Source organism: Cetorhinus maximus, chromosome 21 (genome assembly GCF_964194155.1).
Source record: "Cetorhinus maximus chromosome 21, sCetMax3.hap1.1, whole genome shotgun sequence".
In the NCBI taxonomy this organism is placed as follows: Eukaryota; Metazoa; Chordata; class Chondrichthyes; order Lamniformes; family Cetorhinidae; genus Cetorhinus; species Cetorhinus maximus.
The window spans coordinates 38,279,395-38,303,661 of NC_135899.1; the positions used below are offsets into that span (position 1 = coordinate 38,279,395).

A 24,267-nucleotide genomic window follows, 5' to 3' on the forward strand; every position below is an offset into this window, starting at 1 on the left:
AAGAGGGAGAGAAATGATTTGAGGACCGGGCTATGGAACGGAGCACCTTAGATCTACAATCTTAACTGGGGCAGGGGCTAAATGGAGGACAGGCCCTTCAGCACCAGTAAGGGAGATGGAGTCAAAATTGGGAGAGTCAAACTTTTATACTTTTACTCCACAGTCTGGAGAAAACAGTTTCTCACCAGTCACAGATTCGAACTCCCGAACGCTGGTCGCCAACCGCCGCTGCGCGCGTCAGAACTTCAACTCCCATCAGGCGCTGCGAGCTGGGCCTGCAGGCTGATTATTTCCTGTCGTTCCTCCTGCGCTCTGGCCCCATGCACTGTGGGTAATGTAGTTCCGAGTGGGTGAGTGCGTCTACAAAGCGCCTGCGCAGAACCGGAAGGCGCAGAGTCTGGGACAATTCCCGCCTCTCCTCTGTGACTGGCTGTTCTTTGTGATTGACATGTACATTATGGGAGGGATATTAGCAAACAAACTGCGGATGCTGGAAATCCAAAACAAAAATAAAAATACCTGGAAAACTCAACAGGTCTGGCAGCATCTGCGGAGAGGAGCACAGTTAACGTTTCGAGTCCGTAAGACTCATCCCCTTAAACCAGCTTATATTTCACCTCTCTTCTATTTTTACTTATTTCTGATGAAGAGTCATACGGACTCGAAACGTTAACTGTGTTCCTCTCCGCAGATGCTGCCAGACCTGCTGAGTTTTTCCAAGTATTTTTATTTTTGTATGGGAGGGATATTAATGTTTCTGTCTCCGATTGGCTGCCAGAGACGTCAATCAGAGAGCCCACCCACTCTCTGCCGACTCGCCTCTTTCCCTCTTCCACAGCTGGTTCACTTCCTGTAGGGACTGAAAACCAAGTGAGGAGATGGTGAGTGAAGGAGCAGAATTTATAATAATTACATCCCATAATATCCACACTAATGTTCAGGACTGAATATCCACTGAGTGAAGGAGCAGAGTTTATAAAGATTGTATCCAATAATATCCACACTAATGTTCAGGACTGAATATCCACTGAGTGAAGGAGCAGAGTTTATACAGATTGTATCCCATAATATCCACACTAATGTTCAGGGTTGAATATCCAGGGTGAAGGAAGATTCTTGTGATGTATGGTCTCTGGATAGTGTCCTGGTGGTGGAGCGAGTGGGTATTGAGTCTATAGTAGTGGCTCTGATTAGGGGACCGGCTGTGTTCCTGATCCTGTCCGGATTCTTCAGTGTTGTAGATGTTCCCATCTATGTGAGTGGTGAATATTCCATCACACTCCTGACTTGAGCCTTCTCGACAGTGGGGAGGATTTGAGTGGTCTGGAGGAGAGTTCTCTCACCACCTCAGGAGGAGGCTGGCTTTGATTATCCACTCACTATTTTTAGCTGAAGACACTTTAACATTGGGTCTTGCACTCAAGAGCTGGACTCCAACATGGTTGAGAATGGAGCCACCTTGCCCTGTTAATTGACTGGTTGTTCACAATTCTTGACAAGATGTGATAGGACGACAGAGCTTTGCTCTGACCTGTAGTTGGGGGCTGTTTAGCTCTGTTTATTACCTGCTACTCTTCATGTTTAGCCTGGACTCTAAACTATACCCAATGCTGCTCCTGACATGTCTATCCGGTGTTTTGATGATAATCATGGAATGAGGGCTGTGCCAGGCTGTGAGATTGTGATGGAATGCAATCCTGCTGCTGCTGATGGCTCACTGCACCTCTTGGATACCCAGTTCTGGGATCTGTTCTTCATCTACTTCCCTAGTGATGATTTACATGGTAAAGTACTCATTCATCAGTTGGGAGGGAAGTGGTAGTTTTCCTTGAACTTGCTTTACCTGAAGCCATGAGACTCCATGGAGTCAATATTGAGGACTTCCCCACCTGCCAGTGGGATGGGACATACCCAAAGATATTGACGGAGGAGTCTGGGAAATGATTCAGTGAGTATCACTGCTTCTGGTCCAGTCTGTGGGGCAGCTCTCCTCACTTGGGACTTGTCCTGGGACCTTGGTAAGAAAGACTTTACAGTGTTCACTGGGCTAAGATCATCTAATCTTTTTCTGACACAATGCCAGGATTATCCAGATCTATCTGACTTTCCTCTTATTATTGGGCTTAGTAGTATTTGTTTATCATTGTTTGCGAGGCCAACTCAGAGAGCAATCAGCCAACAACGTTGTGTGGGACTGGAGTCACATGTAGACAAGACCAGGCAGTTGTAGCCGGTTCCCTCCCTGAAGGACAATATTTGGGTTTTTGGAACAACCTGAAAGTTTTCATCTTTTTATTTTCATTTTATACCACAAATTCTAAAATTTAGTTTCACAACATGGAGAGGTTGAGGTGAATAGCACAGATGCCTTTCAGGGAAACTAGATAAGCACATGATGGAGAAAGTAACAGAAGAATATGCTGATAGGGTGAGATGAAGAGGGGTGAGAGGAGCTTCCTGTGAAGCACAAACACCAGCATGGACCAATTGGGCCGAATGGCCTGTTTCTGTACTGTAATTCTATGTATGTAACTTTCCGTGGTTGGATTCAAACTCTCAATCTCTGGATTGTTAATCCAGCACCATAGCAATTCGGCTGTCATACCTGGAGACACATTTGTTAAATGTTTTTTTAATGCCTTCTTTAAAGATTTTATCTGAAGGCCACACCCTTTCCCAAAAGCCTGGGCTTGGATTTGATAGTTTTGCCCAGTGCTGTGGCTAATAGCTGAATTTGGGATGTGCAGTCTGAGTGAGTGCAGTGTATCTAATTTCCCAGGATAAACCAGAACCCTTCAATCAGCCACACTGAAGCAATATTTTCCTTAGTTTCTAGCACTTCCTGCACAGTGTGTTTTCTTCAAATAATGATGGAAACAAGGGGAGAAATTTCAAAACCTCAATTGAATTAACATTTATCCTGAGTGTTTTTTATATTAAACACATACTGTCAGGGTAAAACTGGTCTTCACCAGCATGACTCGAGCTCATTGTGAATTGAGAGCCCGTTTTACACTCCGCCCGACTGTCTTTTCCATTGTCCTCATGGTGCCTGGGAAGATGGCGGTCTGGGCGGAGGAAAGAAAGTAGCCGCATTGTCTGCTCCTGGTTACTATCCAGTGTCCCTGCTGGAAACAGAGGGTGTATGACAGTCAAGTGAGGAAAAAGGACTTGTATCTGATCCCCACACAGAAATAACAGACAGGCACTCACTGTGGAACAGTCTCTAACTGAGGGGTCGGGTCCTTCAGCAAAGGAGGCGAGGGAGTTGGAGGAAATCATGTTTCCTTTTCCTGTTTTACAGAAGGATTGCGCTGTACAATACCAGAGAATACAGAGAGGATAGACACCACATCCTGACCATCAACCAAAGAACAACTGCACAACTGTGGGAAGATATCCAGTCCCTTCACAGCATTGGTCAACATCATCTGGAAATCAGTCAGGTCAGGGGAGCTTTGACATATCATCAGATCTGAATCTGGTCAGTGGTGTGGAACCTTCCATCAGAACCAACCTTTCCGAAGGTTCGGCTGTGGGTGATCGGTCAGGGTGAGGCTGGGCAGAAATGTGAGTGGCTCCAAGTGTGGTGAGAGCTTCAATCATTCATCGAGCCTCATGAACTACTGACTCATTCCTACAGGTGAGAGGCTGTTCAAGTGTCAGGTGTGTGAGGAGGACTCCACACACTCACAAGACCTCCTAACACACAAGGTGTGTCCGTTGTTCCACTTGTAACACAAGGACATCCACATGGCTGAAAAACCATTCAAATGTGAGGTCTGTGACAAAGCCTTCACAAATTCAACATCCTTCCTGATACACCAGAGGATTCACACAGGAGAGAAACCCTTCAGGTGTGATTTGTGTGACCAAGTTTTTGCACAATCATCAACGCTCGTGAATCACCGACGCATTCACACTGGGGAGAAGCCATTTAAGTGTGAAGTGTGTAACAAAAGCTTTACACAGTCATCAGGCCTGGTGAATCACCGGCGCATTCACACAGGGGAGAAACCATTCAAGTGCGAGGTCTGTGACAAATCATTCTTGCATTCATCTCCCTTCCGAAGGCATCAACGCATCCACACTGGGGAGAAACCATTCAAGTGCGAGGTGTGTGACAAGTCATTCTCGCAGTCAGGGAACCTCCGCACACACCACCGCACCCACACAGGGGAGAAACTGTTCAAGTGTAAGGTGTGTGAAAAATCATTCTCTGACTCATCAAGCCTTCTGCTCCATCAGAGGATTCACACAGGGGAGAAGCCATTCATGTGCAAGGTGTGTGACAAATCATTCTCAGTGTCATCGAGCCTCCGTGTACATCAACGCACTCACACCGGGGAGAAACCATTCATGTGCAATGTGTGCAGCAAATCATTCTCGAGGTCATGCAACCTCCGTGTCCATCAAAGGATCCATACAAGGGGGAGTAACCCTTGATGTGTAAGGTTTGTGATGAAGCTTTCATGCCGTATTTGACCATCCAGGAGACCAGAGAATTCACACACGGGAGAAACTCTTCAGGTGCAATGTTTGTGACAAGGCTTTCACCCACTCGTCCAATCTTCTGAAGCACAAGTGGATCCATACTGGTAAGAAACTATTCAGGTTTGCGGTGTGTGACAAGACTTTCACACAGCATATGTCCTGGTCCATCAACGCACTCACATAGGGAGACCCCTTGTCGGTGTGAGTTCTGTAATAGAGCCTTCACACAATTGTTGGACCTCCTGGAACATCAGTAAACTCAAGGCGAACTACCTAGCCAAGTTTTAGCCAATTTGTTGTCAGTGTGAGACTCTATGCAAGCGCTCACTGGAAAGGATGTTCACTGGTATTGGGGCACAGAACAAGAAGCAGCTTTCACTCACATCAAACAACTAGTGACGACAACACCAGTGCTGTGGTACGATGATGTCAATGATGAAGTCACCCTGCAGTGAGATGCCAGTGAAACAGGTCTTGGAGCAACCCTCATGCAGCAAGGACAATTAGTTGTGTTTGTATCCAGAACGTTAACACAAACTAAAGGACACAGACTGAGAAAGAGAGCCTGGCTGTTGTCTTTGCTTGTGAACATTTTAATCAGTACCTGTTTCGGAGAGAGAAAGTGATGGCGCAGTCTGATCACAAGACATTTCAAAGCATCTTCTCAAACTGCTTCTATCTGTTCCAAAGATTTGCAAAGTTTATTACTTCACTTGCAGAGATATCATTTGGAAGTGAAGGACAAGCAAGGCAAGTAGATGTACATCACTGACATGCTGTCGAGAGCTGCAGTCTCTTTGAAGGAATTTGATGGTGCTGCTACAGAGTGTGAAATGTTCCAGATTCAACAAGAAGCAACAGCATGACATGCTCTGGAAGTCATCAATCCAGCAGAGACACTGAATCTGACAGACAAGTGTCTTGCTCAGATCAAGCAAACTACACAATGAGAAACAACTCTTCAAATGTTACAGGAAGTTGTGACGAAAGGATGGCCTGAAACCATCAAGGACACACCTGTTGCTGTGAGAGAGTATTGGGCAGACAGAGATGAAGTGATCACCCAAGATGGCATCTTGTACAAAATGACTACGGTCATTATACCTAAAGAGATGAGAAAAGTCTGAGGGAGGGAAGAGAAGTGCTCTACTGGCCAAACATGAGCAATGAGATTAAGGACCACATCAGCCAGTGCAGTGTTTGTAATGAACATCAAGCTAAACAAGGTAAAGAGCTGCTCATGATTCATGACATCCCAGACAGACCATGGATAGTTTGGAGTAGACCTCTTCACTCTCACTGGAACTGATTATCTCGTCACAGTCGACTACTATTCAGACTACTGGGAGTTAGACCAGCTGACGTCAACAACTACCAGTGAGATTGTAGACGCCTGAAAGCACATGTCAGTCATCATGATATTCCTGACATTGTGATGAGTGACAATGGCCCTCAATTCACGAGTGAAGAATTCAGGCACTTGATGAATGATTGGGAAATTCAGCACTACACATCATCTCCACACTATCCCCAGTCAGATGGAAAGGCTGAGGCAGCGGTGAAAATTGCCAAAGGGATCATCAAAAAATCAACTAGATCCAGCACAGATGTGTTCAAGGCAATCTTAGAGTGGAGAAACACACCTACTGAAAACATGGAAAGTTGTCCAGTCCAGTGACTAATGTCACGCTGCACCCAGACTACTCTTCCAACAGCTAAAAAACTACTGAGGCCAGAAGCAGTAACAGGGAGTGAGTGACAAGATCAAAGTGAAACGACAGAAAGACAAATTTCACTTTGATGAAGGTGCCAAATCGTTGCCAGAGCTGAGAGTTGGAGAGCCGGTCAGAGTGAAAACATTCAACGCACTCAACAGAAGTCAGCTCATTTGGCAACTTGGGACCTGTGTAGAGAAGTTGTCACCTCGATCGTACATGGTGAAAGTGAACAACCAGATCTATCGTCACAACCGCAGACATCTACGTGCAACCGGAGAAGCTGCTCCTTCACAGCAGACAGCTGATGAGGCAGATCTGATTTCACCAACTGAGCAAGGAACTGAATGACCATCAGTCCCAGAGGTCAACCATTCCCCAACAAATGCAGCGGATCAGCAGCAACAATTACCACAGCAACAACACTCGCCACGGCAACAACATCCCCCAGAGAGACAACGTCACTTCAGGAACCAGCAGACACCAGATAAACAGTCAACAACTCACACACGTACCATAAGAAGACCTGAACACTTTAAAGATTGTGTGTGTGTGTGTGTGTGTGTGTGTGTGTAGGGACAGACGAAATTAGAACTAACTAGAAAGAATAAACAGTTTTTTGTTCATTTCTGATCATTTTCTTCCTGGGCTACGTATGTGGAGTAAGTTGTAAACAATAGTGCATGCAATGTTTCTTTTTACATACAGGGGGATGTTTGGATAAATCCCTTTTTACACTGTGGCTTCTCATATTGTGACCTCTGATGTCATCATATGTAATAGAGGTTTGAGGGCAGTAACTATTTTACACACCACATGGAACATTGTCTAAAATTCAAATTGCTCCAAATATTTCTGGAGTAACATCAGTTTCCTGAAGTCTGGGAAACTGACCGATGAAATGGAGGCGACTTTGAGCAGCAGATCAGGTGGGGATTTAAACTTGCCATTGTCCCATCTGAATAAAACCTCACTTATTGCAGCTTCTATCTCAGTTCCCCCGGCAATCGTTTGACAGAGATTTCTAGTGTGGGAATAGCATTCTTCATCCTCGGAGACTTTCAAACTGACAACACCAGTGTGGGATGTGTAACCTCAGATGCGTTTGACAGTAGATCAGCAGAGGAAGACCCACAGCATCCAAGACAACGATGATGTGCAGTGGTGGGATCAGCACTTGCACAGGAGAGAGGGGCACAAGAGAGGAGTAATTTACTCTTCTCCATTTTTCCACCTCCCATCTCTCCTTCCTGTCCTACCCACCTTCCCTCTCTCCTCTTTCATCTTCATCCTCTTTCCTACCACTCCTTCCTCCTCAATCCCCTCTCTCTCCCCTAGCTCTCTCTCCTCCAGCAATCAGCAGAAACTCGCCACTCATTATTCCCATCTGGGGCCATGGTCATTCCTGTGGTTAGTACCAGCTTCCTGGGTGATGTTTAATAAACCAGTGTTAAAGATCACAAAATCTCTATTGACGCTTGACGTAACTTACATTTAAAATTCCTGATTCAGTCAATTTCAGCTGGATTGCACTGATAAAATCGACACAAAGCAGCATATACTCCTCAGCCACAATCTGTGCACTTGTGATAGTTGCACATTTGCCAAGGAGTTTTACTAAAACAAACATTTAAAAAGTTGTGTGTGATCAGTTGAAGCAGTTTTATTTACGGGTGGTACATTGTGATCTGATTGGCTTCATGATCAATGCAGTGTGTAAACATCTGCGGGATAATTTCTTCACTCATTTGACAACATTTGTCTTTCAATAAATGGTGGGTGGGGTTTGTACAGGGAGCCCAGAGCCTCAGGAATTATTCATAAGGCCCCGAGACCACCTTTAATCTATGTTCGTGGAATAATCTATCCAGAATTGGACTTGTACCCACAACCTTGTTCTCTGAGTCAGAGGTTTGTGGATTTAAGTCCCACTCCAGGACCGATTGTGGCTGACACTCCAGTGCAGGACTGAGAGGTTGGAAGAGATTACGGAGAAAGGGAGAGGAGAGTCCGTGGAGGGATTTGAAAACAAGCTCAAAAACCTCACTAAAACTAACACTGAGCTTTCCTGGGAAGAGTGGGTTATTCCTGGAGTTTTATTCCTGACAGACTGTTAGAACTGTGCCTAAACAATAGAACTTTCACGAGTGAATGAAAGCAGAATGGTTAATCAGCAGTACTGATTGAAGACAATCCCTTAAGATGATCATTCCAGCTGACACCAGGTACTTTACCACCTTTCACAGCTTCAGGAACCCAGACACAAAGACAACATTGACACCTACAGCTCTAACTAGTTACCACTTTAAATCAAATCAAACTTTCAGGCTGCCAGTTTACACGGGGAAAAGCATCCTGTGCACAGCCTTGGGACTTAACCCCTTAGAAACTGAATCCAATACAACAGAAATATTGTAAGTTATTGTCAGCCGTGGCTTAGTTAGCACTCTCTTCTGAGTCAGAAGGTTGTGGGTTCAAGTCTCACTGCAGAGACTAGAGCACTGAGGCTGACACTCCGGTGCAGTACTGAGGGAGTGCTGCACTGTCAGAGGTACCACCTTTCAGATGAGTTAAACCATCTGCCCTCTCAGGTGAATGGAAAAGATCCCTTAACACTACATTGTAGAAGAGCAGGGGAGTTATCCTGATATCCTGGCCAATAATAATCCCACAACGAATATCGCATAAAGAAATTAACTGATCATTATTGCATTGCTGTTTGTGGGAGCTTGCTGTGCACAAATTGGCTGCAATTTTTGCGACATTATAACAGTGACTACACTTCAAAAAGCACTTAATTGGCTGTAAAGTGCTTCTCAATGTCTTGAGTTTGTGAAAGTTGATATAAAACTGATTTTTTTTTCTTTCTTCAGGAAATATTACACTTCCTGTGAACTGGAAATTAAAAACCCACAGTGACATTGACTGTGTGCAGGGCTCTTACTGTGGGCTCCTGAGTGATTCAGAGAATAGGAACACACTGTGCTGACAAATCAATGGTTTGACTTAAGCTAAAAAATGAATTTATTGTGAGTTATAAATCTATACAGAAGATTGATAAAACAGCAGACAAACAACACAATATTCAGCTCACAATAAACTTTGAATCAACCAAAATAACAAAACATTTGAAAATGACTCAAGATCTTTCCCAGAACATGAAATGAATCTTGGAAGAGTGTAAGGTGAACATATCACACCATTATTTCATCAAGGTATGATGGGCTGAGGGAACCAAAAGAACAGTGGGGTGGTTACTACCAATATTGACATGGACAATGCATTTGCAACAGATAGATTGGTGAGGACGAGGTCATGTAGGCTTCTCCCTCATGTTGGTTCCCTCACTACCTCCCCTGGACCCAGTCTAGCAGCTATGTCCTTCAGGACTCAGCCAGCAGTCTCTACTGGTGCTACCAAGCCCCCTATTGGTGATGGGCATTGAAGTCCCCCATCCAGAGTACATTCTATGCCCTTGCCATCATCCCTGCTTCTTCCAATTGGTCAGTTGGTATTCAACATAGAGGAAGCACTGATTCATCAGCTGAGGGAATGTGGAGGTTGGGATGGCTGTGGTAGGTTACAACCAGCAGGAGGTTTCCTTGCTCATATTTGATTTGATGTTATGAAACTTCAGAGATTCGGAGTCAATGTTGAGGACTCCCAGGGTGACTACCTTCCGACTGTATACCACTGTGCCCATGACCTCTGGTGGATCTGTCCTGTTGGTGGGACAGGACATACCCGGGAGGGTGCTGGTGGTGTGTGGGACATTGTCTGCTGGGTATGATTCAGTAATTATGACTTTGACTATGAACATGGAGATAAACAGGTAATACGTCCATTTGAAGAAACAAGCTTGACTCGTCAGTGAGACAGCTCTCCCAATTTTAGCACAGCCCCCAGATGTTAGTAAGGAGGACTTTGCAGGGTCAACATGGCTGGATGAGCCATTATCATTTCCAGTACCTAGGCTGATGCTAAGTGAACCATCCGGCTTCATTGCTTTGTGACTCACAAGTGGTTTGATAAAACTAAGTGGCTTCCTCAGCCATTTCAAAAGGTAATTACGAGTCAAATAGTGAGAAGGACGTAAAAGAATAAGTATGGAGGGAATTTATAGAGAGATGCAAGCATTATAGAGTAGTTATAATGGGGGACTTTAATTACCCGAATGTAGGCTGGGACAGTGGTAATGTAAAGGGCAGAGAGGGGAAAAAGTTCCTAGATTGTGTTCTCAGTTTTTCTACAGTAGTATGCATCCAATCCAACAAGAAAAGATGCGCTGTTGGACCTGGTTCTTGGAAATGAGATGGGCCAAATAGATCAAGTGTCAGTTGGGGAACATTTAGGACAGTGATCATTGTACTGTACATTTCGGATGACGACAGAAAAGGACGTTAGGCAATCCAGAGTAAAAATAATAAACTGGACAAGAGCCGAATTCGATGGGGCAAGAACGGAGCTGGGCCAGATAGACTGGAACGAAAGATTGGCAGGAAAAAATGTAGCTGAACAATGGGCTACCTTCAAAACAGAATTGGTTCAGACACAGTCAAAGTATGTCCCATGGATAGGGAAAGGTAGGGCTAACAAATCCAGAGTTCCCTGGATGAAAAAGGAGATAGAAATTAAGATAAAGAAGAAAAAGCGTGCTTAAGACAGGTGTCAGGTAGAAAATACAATTGAGAACCTAGAGGAATACAGAAGGTTCCGAGGGAAGGTGAAAAAGCATATTAGAGAAGTGAAGAGGGATTATGAGAAAAGACTGGCAGCCAACATAAAGCCAACAAAAGACACAAAGTCTTCTATAGACATATAAATAGTAAAAGGGTGGTAAAATGAGGAATAGGGCCGATTATGGACCTAAAAGGGAATTAACACATGGACAAAAGGGTCATGATTGAGGTATTAGATGAATACTTTGCATCTGTCTTTACCAAGGAGGTAGATGCTACCCAGGCCATGGTGACAGATGAGGAAGCTCTGTCACTCGAAGGGTTCAAAATTGATAAGGAGGAAGTGTTGAATAGACCGTCGGTGCTTAAAGTTGACAAGGCACCAGGACTGTATGAGATGCATCCAAGGATATTGAAGGACGTGACAGTAGAAATTGCAGGGGCACTGGTCATAATCCTCCAGTCTTCCCTAGACTCAGGGGTGGTGCCAGAGGACTGGAGAATTGCAAACATTACACCTTTGTTCAAAAAGGGTTGTAAGGATAAGCCCAGTAATTATAGGCCAGTCAGTTTAACTTCAGTGGTGGGCAAGATTCTAGAAACAATTATTTGGAATAAAATTAGTAGTCACATGGAAAAATATGGGTTGATAAGGAACAGCCAGCATGGATTTCTAAAAGGGAAATCGTGTTTAACTAACTTGTTGGAGTTTCTTGAAGAGGTCGATGAGGGTAATGCTGTTGATGTGGTGCAAGTGGACTTTTAAAAGGCATTTGACACAGTGCTACACAAGAGACTTGTGAGAAAAATTATTGCTCATGTAATAAAAGGGACAGTAGTAACATGGATACAAAATTGGCTAAAAAATACCAAGCAGAGAGTAATGGTCAATAGATATTTTTTGGGCTGGAGGTAGGTTTGTAGTGGAGTTCCACAGGGGTCCGTATTGGGACCCTTGCTTTTCCTGTTATATATTAATGATCTAGATCTTGGTGTGCAGGGGACAATTTCAAAGTTTGCGGATGATAGATAGCTTGGGAGTGTTGGGAACTGCGAGGAAGGTGTGGAACTTCAATAGTGCCCCCCCGTCCCTTCTCCTATGGCCGCTCGACCCCTCTCCTTCGCACCCCCCCTCCCCGCTCCATTGCTTACTCCCATCCCCTCTCCTTCACTCCCCCGTTCCCTCTCCTTCACTCCCCCGTCCCAGCTGCTTCGCCCCCCCCCGTCCCCTCTCCTTCACCCCCCTGTCCGGTCTCCTTCACCCCCTCATCCCTGCTCTTTCGCCCCCCTGTCCGGTCTCCTTCACCCCCCCGTCCCGTCTCCTTCGCCCCCCCCCACCTCATCCCTGCTCCTTCGCCCCCCTGTCCGGTCTCCTTCGCCCCCCCCTCGTCCCCTCTCCTTGGCACCCCCCTCGTTCCCTCTCCTTCGCCCCCCCTCGTCCCCTCTCCTTCACACCCCCCCATCCCCTCTCCTTCACCCCCCCGTCCCCTCTCCTTCACCCCCCCTCGTCCCCTCTCCTTCACCCCACCTCGTCCCCTCTCCTTCACACCCCCCATCCCCTCTCCTTCACTCCCCCTCGTCCCCTCTCCTTCAACCCCCCTCGTCCCCTCCCCTTCACCCCCCCTCGTTCCCTCTCCTTCGTCCCCCTGTCCGGTCTCCTTTGCCCCGTCCTCGTCCCCTCTCCTTCGCCCCCCTCGTCCCCTCTCCTTCGCCCCCACCGTCCCCACTCCTTTGCCCCCACCTCGTTCCCTCTCCTTCGTCCCCCCCTGTCCGGTCTCCTTCGCCCCCCCCACCTCGTCCCCTCTCCTTCGCCCCCCTGTCCGGTCTCCTTTGCCCCCCCCCCTCGTCCCCTCTCCTTCGCCCCCCCCCATCCCCTCTCCTTTGCCCCCTTGTCCCCGCTCCTTCGCCCCCCTCGTCCCCTCTCCTTTGCCCCCACCGTCCCCACTCCTTTGCCCCCCCCTCATTCCCTCTCCTTCGCCCCCCCCTGTCCGGTCTCCTTCACCCCCCCCCTCGTTCCCTCTTCTTCGCCCCCCCCATGGCCTCTCCTTTGCACCCCCATCCCCACTCCTTCGCCCCCCCACCCCACTCTCACCGCCCCGCCCCACTCTCATAACTCCTCCCCAGTCTGACTGCCCTGCCCCTCTCACCCCCCACCCCACTCTCACCACCCCTCCCCAGTCTGATTGCCCTGCCCCTCTAACCGACCCTCCCCACACTCACCCTCCCATCCCACACCCACCCCCCCACCTCACTCTCACCGCCCCACCCCACTTTCCCCAGCCCTCCCCAGTCTCACCGCCCTGCCCCACTCTCACCGCCTCCCCGCCCCACTCTCAACGTTCCGACCTACTTTCACCGCCCCTTCCCAGTCTGACTGCCCTGCCCCACTCTCACCACCCCTCCCCACTCTCACCGCCCCTCCCCAGTCTGACTGCCCTGTCCCACTCTCACCGCCCCTCCCCACTCTCACCGCCCCTCCCCAGTCTGACAGCCCCTCCCCACTTTCACCACCCCTCCCCAGTCTGACAGCCCGCCCCACTCTCACCGCCCCTCCCCAGTCTGACAGCCCCGCCCCACTCTCACCGCCCCTCCCCAGTCTGACAGCCCCGCCCCACTCTCACCACCCCTCCCCAGTCTGACAGCCCCGCCCCACTCTCACTGCCCCTCCTCAGTCTGACAGCCCCTCCCCACTCTCACCGCCCCTTCCCAGTCTGACAGCCCCGCCCCACTCTCACCACCCCCTCCCCAGTCTGACTGCCCTGTCCCACTCTCACCGCCCCTCCCCAGTCTGACTGCCCTGTCCCACTCTCACCACCCCTCTCCAGTCTGACTGCCCTGCCCCACTCTCACCACCCCTCCCCAGTCTGACTGCCCTGTCCCACTCTCACCGCCCCTCCCCAGTCTGACAGCCCCTCCCCACTTTCACCACCCCTCCCCAGTCTGACAGCCCGCCCCACTCTCACCGCCCCTCCCCAGTCTGACAGCCCCGCCCCACTCTCACCGCCCCTCCCCAGTCTGACAGCCCCGCCCCACTCTCACCACCCCTCCCCAGTCTGACAGCCCCACCCCACTCTCACCGCCCCCTCCCCAGTCTGACAGCTCTGCCCCACTCACTGCCCCGCCCCACCCCACTCTCACTGCCCTTTCCTGCTCTCAACAGCAGTGGACCCCCCCCAATTCTCACGACTGCCCCTGCTCAGAACAGCAGCCCCCCCCTCCCTCTCCCCCCTACCCCCTGCCCCCTCTTTCCCTCCCTCCCCCCTCCTTGAAGTAACTTGATTGAAACATATAAGATCCTGAGGGGACTTGATAGGGTGGATGTAGAGAGAATGTTTCCTCTTGTGGGAGAATCTAGAATCACTGTTTAAAAATAAGGGGTCACCCATTTAAGTCAGAGATGAGGAAAAACTTTTTCTTTGAGGGCTGTGAGACTCTTCCTCAAACGGTAGCTGAGGCAGAGTCCCTGAATATCTTTAAGGCAGAGGTAAATAGAGTCTTGATAAGCAAGGGAGTTAAAGGTTATGAGGGGTAGGCAGGAATGTGAAGCTGAGGTTAAAATCAGATCAGCCATGATCTTATTGAATGGCGGAGCAGGCTTGAGGGGCCGAGTGGCCGACTCCTGCTCCTAATTCGTCTGTTTGTATGTGTTAGTCAATCTCTAAGTCACGGTCACTCTCCAGGCACAGAGTAACTCCGTAATGCTATTCCCACACTAGAAATCTCTGTCAAACGTTTGCCAGGGGAACTGAGACAGCAGCTGCAATAAGTGAGGTTTTATTCAGATGGGACAATGACAAGTTTAAATCCCCACCTGATCTGCTGCTCAAAGTCGCCTCCGTTTCACCGGTCAGTTTCCCAAGCTTCAGGAAACTCATGTTGCTCCAGAAATATTTGGATTGGCTGTGAGAGACGTCAATCAGAGAGCCCCACCCACTCTGCCCATTCCCTCCCCTTCCTCTTCCACAGCTGCTTCACTTCCTGTAGGGACTCAAAACCAACTCAGGACATGGTGAGTGAACGAACACAATTTATAATAATTACATCACATAATATCCACACTAATCTTCAGGCAGCCTGACTATCCTGTGGGGAATCAGCTGTGGAAATGCCCCTTATGCTGTGTGAGAACATCCAGCTGAGAGAGCTGTTTACTCGGTGCTTTGTGCTGAACTGTTTGCCTGGAGCTGTGTGTTGGATATTGAGTGTGTTTATTGGAAGCATTTCCCTTCTGATTTACAGGCTGAGTTTTGTTGATGGCTCATTACTGAATATGAGAAGGTGAGGTGTAATTATCTGGGAGGTGCAGAGTGTCTGAGGATTCTTAATGATTTCCTATTGTTGAGTTCTGTGTGTGTGTGTGTGTGTGTTGGGAGCTGGATGTTTCCTGTCTTTTATCAGATCAGCCATGATCTCATTGAATGGCAGAGCTGTCTCGATGAGCCGAATGGCCTTCTTCTGCTCTTACGTCTTATGGTTTTATCAACCCCCATCATCAACATCTCTGAAGTTTGGAGAGGGTACAGAAGAGATTTACTAGAATGGTTTCAGGATGAAGGGATTGTTTCCCTTAGAGCAGAGAAGGCTAAGAGGAGATTTGTTTGAGATGTTTAAAATCATGAAGGGTTTAGACAGCGTAAATAAAGAGAACCTGTTTCCATTGGTAGAAGGGTCAGTAACTAGAGGTTACAGATAGGAGACGATTGGCAAAAGAATCAGAGGTGACTTGAGGGGAAACTTTTTTTCTACAATGTGTGGTTAGGATTTGGAATGTACTGTCTGACAGGGCGATGCCTTTCCTCTTATCATTGAACTTTGTAGTGATTGTTTATTATTGTTTGCTTGGCCACATCAGAAAACAGTTCATGTTGTGTCGGACTGGAGTCACATGTAGACCAGACCAGGCAGTTGTAGTAGGTTCCCTTCCCTGATGGACAATATTTGAGTTTTTAGGGCAATGTGAAAGTTTTCATGTTTTTATTTTGATTCTATTCCACAAATTCCAAAATTTATTAAATTCAGTTTCACAACATGGAGTGGTTGAGGTGAATAGTGTAGATGCCTTTAAGAGGAAACTAGTTAAGGACATGAGGGGGAAAGGATTTGAAGGATAAGCTGATAGGGTGAGATGAAGAGGGGTGAGAGGAGGCTCATGTGAACACCAGCATGGACCAATTGGGCCGAATAGCCTGTTTCTGCACTGTAATTCTATGTATGTAACTTTCTCTGGTTGGATTTGAACACACAATCTCTGGATTGTTCATCCAGCACCATCGCAATTCAGCTGCCATATCTGGAGACACATTTATTGAAATGTCTTTTAATGCCTTTTTTAAAGATTTTACCTGAAGGCCTCAGCCTTTCCCAAAAACCTAGGCTTGGATTTGATAGTTTTGCCCAGTGCTGTGGCTGATAGCTGAATTTGGGATGTGCAGTCTGATCGAGCGCAGTGTATCTAATTTCCTAGGATAAACCAGAACCTTTCAAACAGCTACACTGAAGCAATATTTTCCTTAGCTTCTGGCACTTCCTGCCCCGTGTGTTTTCTTCAAATAATTTTGGAAAACAAGGGGAGAAATTTCAAAACCTCCATTGAATTAACATTTCTCCTGAGTGCTTTTTATATTAAACACATACTGTAAGGGTAAAACTGGTCTTCACCAGCACGACATGAGCTCATTGTGAATTGATAGCCTGTTTTACACTCCACCCAACTGTCTTTTCCATTGTCCTCACGGTGTCTGGGAAGATGGGGGTCTGGACGGAGGAAAGAAAGTAGCCACATTGTCCGATCCTGGTCACTATCCAGTGTCCCTGCTGGAAACAGAGGGTGTGTGACAGTCAAGTGAGGAAAAAGAAAGGACTTGCATCTGATCCCCCACACAGGGGAATAGCAGATTGGCACTCACTGTGGAACAGTCTCTAACTGAGGAGTCAGCCCCTTCAGCAAAGGAGGAGAGGGAGTTGGAGGAAATCATGTTTCCTTTTCCTGTTTTACAGAAGGATTGCATCGTACTGCACCAGAGAATACAGAGAGGATAGACACAGCAGATAGATCCTGACCATCATCCAAGGAACAACTGCACAACTGTGGGAAGACATCCAGTCACTTCACAGCATTGCTCAACACAGAGAAGGTTGGGAAGTGAAACCATCATCTGGAAATCAGTCGGGTCAGGGGAGCTTTGACATGTCATCAGACCTGAAACTGGTCAGTGATGTGGAGCCTTCCATCAGAACCCACCTTTCCGAAGGTTCGGCTGTGGGCAATTGGTCAGTGTAAAGCTGGGAAGAAGCATGAGTGGGCTCCAAGTGTGGTGAGAGCTTCAATCATTCATCGAGCCTCATGAACCACTGACTCATTCCTACAGGCGAGAGGCTGTTCAAGTGTGAGGTGTGTGAGGGAGGATCCACAGGCTTGTAAGGCCTCTTAATAGTCAAGGTGTATCTGATGAACAGCTACATGGAAGAGAAACCATTTAAATGCGAGGTGTGCAAGAAATCATTCTCGCGGTCATCGACCCTCCTTGAACACCAACGCATTCACACCGGGGAGAAACCATTCAACTGTGAGGTGTGTGACCGAGTCTTTGCACAGTCATCGATCCTCATGAAACACCGACGGGTACACACTGGTGAGAAGCCTTTCAAGTGTGAGGTGTGCAACAAATCCTTCTCGCAGTCATCAAATCTCCACACACACCAACGCAGTCACACAGGGGAGAAACCATTCATGTGCGAGGTATGTGAGAAATCATTCTCTCAGTTAACGACCCTCCGGGTACACCAACGCAGTCATACAGGGGAGAAACCATTCACATGCGAGGAGTGCAAAAAATCATTCTCACGCATATCGACATTCCTTAGACACCAACGCATTCACACCGGGGAGAAACCATTCTCATGCAATGTTTGCAACATAGCATTTTTGGAGCCAAAGTCCCTCCATGTGCACCAACGCATTCACACTGGGGAGAAACCGTTCACGTGCAAGGTGTGCAATACATCATTTTCACACTCATCAACCCTGTGTGCGCACAAGCGCATTCACACTGGGGAGAAACCATTCATGTGCGAGGTGTGTGCTAAATCATTTCCGCAATTATCGTACCTCCGCGTACACCAACGTGTGCACATAGGGGAGAAACCGTTCAAATGTGAAGTATGTGACAAAGCCTTCACACGATCATCAAACCTCTTGGCCCATCAGAGGATCCACACAGGGGAGAAACCCTTCAAATGTGATGTTTGTGATAAAGCTTTTGTCAGGTCCTCGAGCCTCCTGATACATCAGAGCATTCACACAGGAGAGAAACCCTTCAGGTGTGAGGTTTGTGAAATGACTTTCACTGAATCCTCTGGTCTCCTGAGGCACCAGAGAATTCACACAGGGGAGAAGCCCTTCAAGTGTAAGGTGTGCGAACGAGCCTTCACACAGTCATCAAACCTCCGGAGACACCAACACATTCACAATGGGGAGAAGACATTGCCATGCAAGGTGGGAGACAAATTCCTCTGAAGGTCATTGGATCTCCTCCCTCAGAGGATCCACACACGAGTAACCCTTCAAGTGTGAGGTTTGTGATAAATTTTCATAACTTCTTCACCGTCCTAGGAAACCAGAGGATTCACACTAGAGAGAAGACCCTCAAGTGTGAGGTTTGTGACAAGGCTTTCACCCACTCCTCCGATCTCCAGAAACACCAGTGGATCCACACTGGTAAAAACCATTCGGGTGTGAGGTATGTGACAAAGCTTTCACAGTCAGTGTCTTTCCTCGTCCATCAATGCACTCAAACAGGGAAGAAACCCTATCAGTGTGAGTTCTGTAATAAAGCCATCACACAGTTGTCAGACCTCCTGGAATATCAGCTAAACTGCATGAGAGACAAACCCTTCCAGTGTGACGTGTGCCAGGATTTTTTCACCTACTCTTCCTCTCTCGCCATACACCGACATCGCCACACCGACTTGGAGCCAGGTCAGCTGCTTCTGTTACACTGAGAGTTGTCTGTGTTGTTTACCCTCTAGTGCTCGCAAAGGGGAGCTGTCATTCCAAATCACTGACTGTCTCAGCAGTGTCTGTCTCAAACCTCCCCCACCATTAGTCCAATCATTTCAAGAAGGCCAATTTAACCTTTGACCAGATCGCCAAACATCATCAAAAGAAGACATCAATATGTATAGAAACTCCTGTAATAAACTCAGCATCCTTTCAGTGCAACTTCAGGTACAAGTCACTCATTGACTCTCACTCTGACTAAGAAGGCAATCAGATACTCAGTGGTTAGAAAGGCTTCAGCTTCTGATATACCAGCACAAACACCTGGGGGTAGGAGCCATTCCTGGGGTAGTAATGGAAGGACTTCAATTAACCTTAGCATCTCTGGCCTATGGAGGGAGATAATCAGCCAGGAATCCCATTCCTCATCAGTGACCCCAGCTGGGAAGTCAGGGGGAGGCTAGGATGTGTCTCGGTTGACAGTCAAAAGAAGATTTGCATGTCATGATGATCAGCATAGTGTTGGATCTCTCAGGCTTTCTCTTCCCACGAGATTTGCTTTATCTATTGGATTTGTCTTTGGGCATCAGTCTTGAGCTGCTGAAATGCTGCTTTCTTGAGTTGCGAACTTGGGCTGTCCTGCCAGACAGTGAAGGCTGATCGCTTTTGTTCCAGGAGGTCACATATTTGAGCGTCACATTCGTCGAACCAGTCCTGGTGACGATGAAGCTCGAACCCAATGGTCTGTGCACAGGAGTTTAGTACAGCTACCTTCATTTTACCCCTGTGTTCGGGAATTGAGTTGGATGTCTTTCAGTGTCAACTGTTGAGTTGCTGCCTCCTCCTCCAGATTTTAAAAAAAATTCATTCGCAGGATGTGAGCTTCGCTGGCTGGGCCCACATTTATTGCCCATCCCTCATTGCCTTTGAGAAGGTGGTGGTGAGCTGCCTTCTTGAACCACTGAAGTCCTTGTGGTGTGGGTACACCCATAGTGCTGTTAGAGAGGGAGCTCCAGGATTCTGACCCAATGACGGTGAAGGAACGGCAATATATTTCCAAGTCAGGATGGTGTGTGACTGGGAGGGGAACTAGGTGGTCTTCCTGTCTATCTGCTGCCCTTGTCCTTCTAGATGGTAACGGTCATAGATTTGAAAGGTGCTGCCTAAGGAGCCTTGGTGAGTTTGTGTAGTGCATCTTGTAGATGTTACACACTGCTGCCACTGTGCTTCGGTGGTGGAGTGAATGTTTGTAGATGTGGTGCCAATCAAGTGGGCTGCTTTGCCCTAGATGGTGTCAAGCTTCTTGAGTGTCGCTGGAACTATACTCATCCAAGCTAGTGGGGAGTATTCCATCACACTCCTGACTTGTGGATGGTGGACAGGCTTTGGGGAGTCAGGAGGTGAGTTACTCACTGCAGGATTCCTAGCCTCTGACCTGCTCTTGTAGCCACAGTGTTTATATGGTTAGTCCAGTTCAGTTTCTGGTCAATGTTAACCCCCAGGATGATGATAGTGGAGGACTCAATGATGGTAATGCCATTGAACGTCAAGGAGCGATGGTTAGATTCTCTCTTGTTGGCGATGGTCATTGCCTGGCACAAGTGTGGTGTGAATGCTACTTGCCACTTGTCAGCCCCAGCTTGGTTCAGGTCTTGTTGTATTTGGACATGGGCTGCTTTAGTAGCTGAGGAGTCGCAAATGGTGCTGAACATTGTGCAATCATCAGCGAACATCCCCACTTCTGACCTTATGATGGAAGGAAGGTCATTGATGAAGTAGCTGAAGATGGTTGAGCCAAGGGCTCCTGCAGGGGTGTCCTGGAGCTGAGATGACTGACCTCCTACAACCACAACCATCTTCCTTTGTGCTAGGTATGACACAAATCAGCAGAGAGTGTTCCCCTTGACTCCAGTTTTGCTAGGGCTCCTTGATGCCACACTCAGTCAAATGCAGCTTTGATGTCAAAGGCAGTCACTCTCACCTCGGGAGTTCAGCTCTTTTGTCCATGTTTGAACCAAGGCTGTAATTAAGTCAGGAGCTGAGTAGCCCTGGTGGAACCCAAACAGGGCGTCAGTGAGCAGGTTGCTCATGAGCTCCACCTGGAATTTCTCTCTTCAGTCAGGCTGTTTTAGGGCTGAGACATTGATCTTCTTCCTCTTGGACTTTTGGACCTTGTGATGCCTTGATGCTGGGTGGATGTTCATCACCGATCGAACAAGTCAATGATCTGTCCAGTAGGCATCAGTCCCCCACATGGATCGAGTGATACAAACATAACTTAGAAGTTTGACTTGGCTTCAGAACTTCCAGAGGAACCTCCGACATAACCTTTATTACCAGGAAGAAAATTGAGAACATCACCTGGAACTCTTCATTTCATTCATCGACGTGACCAAAGCATTTGACTCAGTAAATCACGAGGCTCTGTGGATTGTGTTCCAATGATTTGGACGTCCAAGAAACTTCATCACAAATGCTTCATGATGATATGACTGCAACTGTCTCGAGTGGGAGATCTGAAACAGAAGCCTTCAAAATTCAGATTGGTCTCCAGAAAGGCTGCGTGATAGCCCCCATTCTATTTACAATCTACCTGACAGTGACTATTCATCTCATCAAAGATCAACTGCCCTCTGATGTCAGTATTAAATACTATCTAGATGGGAAACTCATTTACCTCAGTCACCTCCCTGCCTAAACTAAACTGACCACCATAGATACACATGATCTACAGTTTGCAGATGACTGCAGTGTCGTTGTCCACTCTGTAACAGATTTACAAACCACTCTTGATCTCTTCAATTCTGCATGTGTTTGTATGATGGAAATGAGTTGCAACCTGTTGCACTAAAGTTCGGTGCCATTTCTGACCATCGGAATTGGGAGCCAGATTAAAGCACAGGGATTTTAAAGAAACTTCTGTCTGTAGTATTCTGAGAGAGTTTCCCCTGATGTGAGTGTGTGTGTATTAGTAAAGTGAGCCAGCTCTCAGGAGTGGGCATGGGGTAGAATCAGACCCTGCTTTAGTTGGTGATGTGAATTATGACAGATCCTCTTCAGGTGACGGGTGTTTGACTAATACCATGGGGAATGTTTGTACTCTCCTGTCTGGGAGGTCTACTATCCTGAGTATGGTGAGGGAGTGGGTGTGGGTCTCTACAGACCTGAGTTCCCTCAGCCCATTATACCTCGATGTAATAACGGTGTGATATGTTCACTTTACACTCTTCCAAGATTCATTTCATAGCTCGTAGTTGGATCTTGGGATCGAGCTGGCCTTCCGCCGCAAGGCGAGCTACCGCCTATCCCAGCCCCTGCCTCTCGGCGCTCCCTTGATGCTCTTAGCTGAGTGTCCTGGGGGTCCGAAGCGTTTACTTTGAGAAAATTAGAGTGTTCAAAGCAGGCCGGTCGCCTGAATACTCCAGCTAGGAATAATGGAATAGGACCCCAGTTCTATTTTGTTGGTTTTCGGAACTGGGGCCATGATTAAGAGGGATGGCCGGGGGCATTCGTATTGTGCCGCTAGAGGCGAAATTCTTGGACCGGCGCAAGACGAACAAAAGCGAAAGCATTTACCAAAAATGTTTTCATTAATCAATGGGAAAGACCTTGAGTCATTTTCAAATGTTTTGTTATTTTGGTTGATTCAAAGTTTGGTGTAAGTTGAATATGATGTTGTTTGTCTGCTGTTTTATCAATATTCTGTGTAGATTATAACTCACAATAAATTCACTTTTTAGCTTAAATCAAGCTACCTGATTTGTCACTTAATCTATCAATGTCCCTTTGCAACTTCTCACTCCCGTCTACATTACTTACTGTGTCACCTTAGTGTCATCAGTAAACTACCCCATCCTGTTCCTCCATTAAAGTCATTGATCAATATAATAAAAAGCTAAGTCTCAAGTAAAGATCCCGAGGGAACATCACCGAACACATCCTGACAATCGGAGAACATTCCCTTTCTCCCTACTCTCTGTCTCCTATCTCCCAAACAAATTATCAACCCATGTCACAATGTTCCCTCCAATTCCCTGCAACTTCATCTTGGTGAGTAATCTCCTGTGTTGAACATGATCAAAAACCTTCTGGAAGTCCAGATAGACAAACATCCATAGACCCTGTCCAGCATGTTAATGATCTCCTCAATGTGTTTTATAAAATTGATCATGTCGGTTACAATGACTTGCTGCACAAGAATGTAATAACAGCTATAACGACCCAGAGAACATGATCAACAGAAGAAGTAGGAGCAGGAGTAGGCCATTCGGCCCCTACTGCTTGCTGCATCATTCAATACAATCAGGGCTAATCTACCTCAATCCCACCTTCCCACATGATCCCCATATCCCTTATTCCCTCAGCATCCAGAAATCCATCAATCTCAGTCTTAAATATATTCAAGAACTGAACATCCACAGCTCCCTGGGGAGAGGATTCCAAAGATTCACAACCCTTCAGTGAAGACATTTCTCATCTCAGTCCTCATCGGCTGACCTCGAATTCTGAAGCTTGAATGAGAGGTCGAGACAAACCTTCTACAGCAACAAACCTCCAAGTGTCAGCTAGCGAGTGATATTTCCATTGTCACAGTCAGTGCAGTTCCCTTTCCTTCACTCAAACTGGTTGTGCAGTCTCCTGCCTCAAACTCAGCCCGTTTATAAACTATTGTGATGTCTGATCTCACTGGGATGTACAGTGTGAGGGTGAGGCTTGTCCTGTGATCACACGGTTTGCCCATCCAGTTAAAGGGTCTTCACTTTGATTAAACAGAACTTGTCAAACCCCTGGATTTTATTTTGGTGACAATAACTTATTGTGCTCGAATACAATAACAGGTTATTATGTCATTGTGTCAAATATTAATGTCATTAACATTCAAGCCACACTTGTGCCAGGCAAGGTATATCACCAACAAGAGACGACCTAACCATCGCTCCTTGATATTCAATGGCATTACCATCGCTGAATCCGCCACGATCAATATCTTGGGGGGTTACCATTGACCAGAAATTGATCTGGACTAGCCATATAAATACTGTGGCTACAAGAGCAGGTCAGAGGCTAGGAATCCTGCGGCAAGTAACTCACCTCTTGACTCACCAAAGTCTGTCCACCATCTACAAGGCACAAGTCAGGAGTGCGATGGAATGTTCTCTGTTTGCCTGGATGAGTGCAGCTTCCTAGGCAGCACCTTCCAAACCCACAACCACTACCATCTAGAAGGATAAGGCCAGCAGATGAACACCACCACCTGGAAATTCCCCTCCAAGCCACTCACCATCCTGACTTGGAAATATATCGCCATTCTTTCACTGTCGCTGGGTCAAAATCCTGGAACTCCCTCCCTAACAGCACTGTGGGTGTATCTACACCTCAT

The 24,267-nt window shown here is 47.2% G+C and overlaps 2 protein-coding genes and 1 pseudogene across 5 annotated transcripts in view; 2 read left to right on the top strand and 1 right to left on the bottom strand.

Annotated features, from left to right (window-relative positions):
- The window catches only part of LOC144695281 (uncharacterized), an 83,959-nt pseudogene that overhangs the window by 31,619 nt on the left and 28,073 nt on the right, over window positions 1–24,267 (bottom strand). The window lies entirely within an intron of this gene.
- Window positions 788–22,485, top strand: LOC144695237 (uncharacterized). Of its 3 annotated transcripts, none has more exons than XM_078566132.1 (3): window positions 788–881; window positions 3,305–4,435; window positions 17,356–22,485. In XM_078566132.1, exons 2-3 carry the CDS (start codon window positions 3,754–3,756, stop codon window positions 18,402–18,404), a joined length of 1,731 nt encoding a protein of 576 aa, XP_078422258.1. In that variant the 5' UTR covers window positions 788–881; window positions 3,305–3,753; the 3' UTR covers window positions 18,405–22,485. The 3 variants fall into 3 exon arrangements, 2 of the variants coding, with proteins under 2 accessions (XP_078422258.1, XP_078422257.1); XR_013579909.1 differs by lacking the exon at window positions 3,305–4,435 and having other exon boundaries at window positions 837–881; window positions 16,886–18,462; window positions 18,545–22,485; XM_078566131.1 differs by lacking the exon at window positions 3,305–4,435 and having other exon boundaries at window positions 837–881; window positions 16,886–22,485.
- Window positions 829–24,267, top strand: part of LOC144695254 (uncharacterized) — an 84,389-nt gene continuing 60,950 nt past the window's right edge. The window contains exon 1 of the mRNA XM_078566161.1: window positions 829–881. The gene's annotated coding sequence lies outside the window, so the exon portion shown is untranslated. The remainder of the gene's footprint in view (window positions 882–24,267) is intronic.